The sequence below is a fragment of the Neltuma alba genome, unplaced genomic scaffold (genome assembly GCF_004799145.2).
Source record: "Neltuma alba isolate B1F8T4 unplaced genomic scaffold, ASM479914v2 tig00011814_pilon, whole genome shotgun sequence".
Lineage (NCBI taxonomy): Eukaryota > Viridiplantae > Streptophyta > Magnoliopsida > Fabales > Fabaceae > Neltuma > Neltuma alba.
In genome coordinates, this window is record NW_021636429.1 from 99438 (window position 1) to 102134 (window position 2697).

Sequence of the window (2697 nt, forward strand, 5' to 3'; positions counted from 1 at the left end):
TTAAAGTTTTGGTTAGGAATTTTAATTGAACATAAGGTGCTTATTATAACTTTGTAATACTCCTCCGGTCCTTAATATAGGCTCCAATTGGTGAGTTGGTTTTGATCCTAAATATAAGACTCATTTATCATATTTATCAATTTTCTCTAAATTATCTCTATAGATACTCCTTTAACCATAATCAAGTAGAAAAGGAAAATGAGGTATTAAGAAAGATGATTATGGTATTTTAGGAAAAATGTTTCACATTTTTTATAAGTAACTAACTTACCTAACTTCCTTAATCTAATCAAATTAGTTAAATGGGTCTTATATTAAGGATTGGAGGAGTAGTAACGAACACTACAAGTGCAAAGAGTTGTAAATTAAAAAGTCAAATTTTGTGATTTGAGTAGGTGAAACCTCATTCCCTAACACTCCCATTGTTTGGATCAACTATATTTTTTATCATTTAATTTTGCAATTTATATTCTTCATCAGTTTCTCATCTCATCTCATATTAACTATAAATTATTTTGGGACTGAAATTAACTAACTAATGTCCCATATATAGGTTGGACACCTGAAACATTACTACGGATTATTCTATTGCTTGATGGCCATGTATACTTACAAGATATTCACGTAGAGATATTCCGTTATGATATTGGCCTGGCAACTGAAGGCATTTACACACACACACACACACACATAACTGTGTTACATCATATACAAAGTGCGTTTATATATGTTGCCCTACACCAATTTATCAAAAGCTACATTCCCTCTATATATCTACCATCTACCTGCTGCTACGAATTAGGATGGATAAGAGTGATCCTTGTGATTTCTTCAACGTATTCCCCGAAAATTATGTTTCTAAGAGCTTGCAAGAATCATCATCATCATCATCTGCAAATATACTAGTTTCTACTGAATTATCCCTTTCTTCTACCTACTCATCAGTAACCTCCTTCACCAAAACCAGAACGTCTCAAGATTTTTCCATCTGCAGAAATACTAATGCCAGGAAGACAAAACCACCAAAACCTTCTTACAATTATTCCAATTCATCAGAGAAAGGAAAAACCAATCATGAGAGTGACTATATCAGCCAATATTCTCCAAGCGGTTGCTCTACCACTTTGAAGCTGTACGATGACCCATGGGAGATCAAGAAAGTCCTGACAGCCAGCGATCTGGGGAAGCTGAATAGGCTACTGTTGAGTTCAGATTCCATGGCGGGCCTGGTAAACAATAATAATAATCTTCATCATCATCATAATAATGATGAGGAGGAGTTACGCATAAAGGGAAGGGCAGTGAAAGTGTGGGATGTGGAAACCAAGTCCATGCACCAGCTGATTCTGAAGCAATGGGCTTCCTTCAAGAACTATGTTCTGATTGGAAACTGGAATCAAGATTTTGTGAAGAGGAGGAATTTGAAGAAAGGAGATGAGATCGGTCTCCAATGGGATCCCTACAACTTCTGCTTTAATTTCTCCGTTCTCAGGCGATCATCAATTACGGGATAACAATTTTGAATAATGAAACTGTGAATAAGAACAATGCCTGGACGCGAAACAAATGATGCAAGTAAATCAACTGCTGGGCTGGGCACAGTTTCTTATATGATTCAACTCTGATTTTTAGTGATTCTTCTTTCTTTCTCATTCGTATATTTATATAATGGAACAATATAATGGTTATATAAAGAAAATGAATTAGTATCTTTAATTTTCCAATATATATGCTAAGATTTCAGTATCATCTTCTCATGGTTTAATTATAGAGATTTTAGTATACATATGTACAAGCAGTTAGATATCTGCGTTGGATTCAAGGTTATTTTCACTGTTCTCAATTTTAAGGCATTGAAGCGGACAAATATATCTATCAATTTTCTCAAACCACAACTTGTGTATATGTATATATATAGTGCATAAAATGAGATGAAGAATAAATATACAACTGAAAGCACCATAAATCAGTGCTTTAAGAATTAATTTAAGATGTAGTGTTCAGTAATCTCTTCTTTTTATAAATGCTCTACCAAACCCAACAGAATTAGCTTATAATTTCTTCCTACGTATACTTGATTCTCCATATTTTCCAAGGTTAGATTTCAGGTTTTATGGATGGTTGAATGGCTATTTGAGTTTGTTTGTTGGTGTTGAGATTCATGGATATTTTTGTGGGAGCACACGAATTTCTGTCAACCACGGGTGAAAGTGAAATAGAGTTTTTGGTCAGAGGAAGTTTTAGCCTTATAAAATTAAGAAAACATATACACTAAGTCCTTTAATTTTATATAAGATTTTAATTTCGTTCCTTAATGTTAAAAAATATATCTTTGATCCTTTAGCTCTAAGATTGTAAGGCTTAAATGATGTTTTTTTTAGGGTTAAGGTGCAATTTTAACAACAAATTTTTCTATTAAGAGCATCTAGCACCATTAAGTTTTGAAGGGTGCAAAATTATACACAATCTTTATAAAACAGGGCAATTTTACCACTCCGTTACCTGTGTTAAATGTCCGTCACCTTTTAGTTCGGTGGGTCCCATATTTGTATACATTTCCTCTGCTTTTCCCTTCCCTTTTCCTTTGTCCCACCCTTCTCTCTCTCTAACTTTCTCTCTCTCTCTTTTTCTTCCCTCACTTGACATACTTATTCTTTTTATTTTCCATCTTTCTCTCTCCTGTCTCTGCCTCATTTA

General features: G+C 33.9%; 1 protein-coding gene across 1 annotated transcript; it reads left to right on the top strand.

Annotated features, from left to right (window-relative positions):
- The first annotated feature begins 803 nt into the window (after window positions 1-803).
- On the top strand, window positions 804-1514 carry LOC114718144 (B3 domain-containing protein At2g33720-like). The gene has a single exon (XM_028903405.1). The coding sequence runs from the start codon at window positions 804-806 to the stop codon at window positions 1512-1514; it is 711 nt and encodes a 236-aa protein (XP_028759238.1).
- The last annotated feature ends 1183 nt before the right edge of the window (window positions 1515-2697 follow it).

What these genes read in the sequence shown, in the direction of transcription:
- LOC114718144 (XM_028903405.1), top strand. Translation starts at nt 804, where the DNA reads ATGGATAAGAGTGATCCTTGTGATTTCTTCAACGTATTCCCCGAAAAT.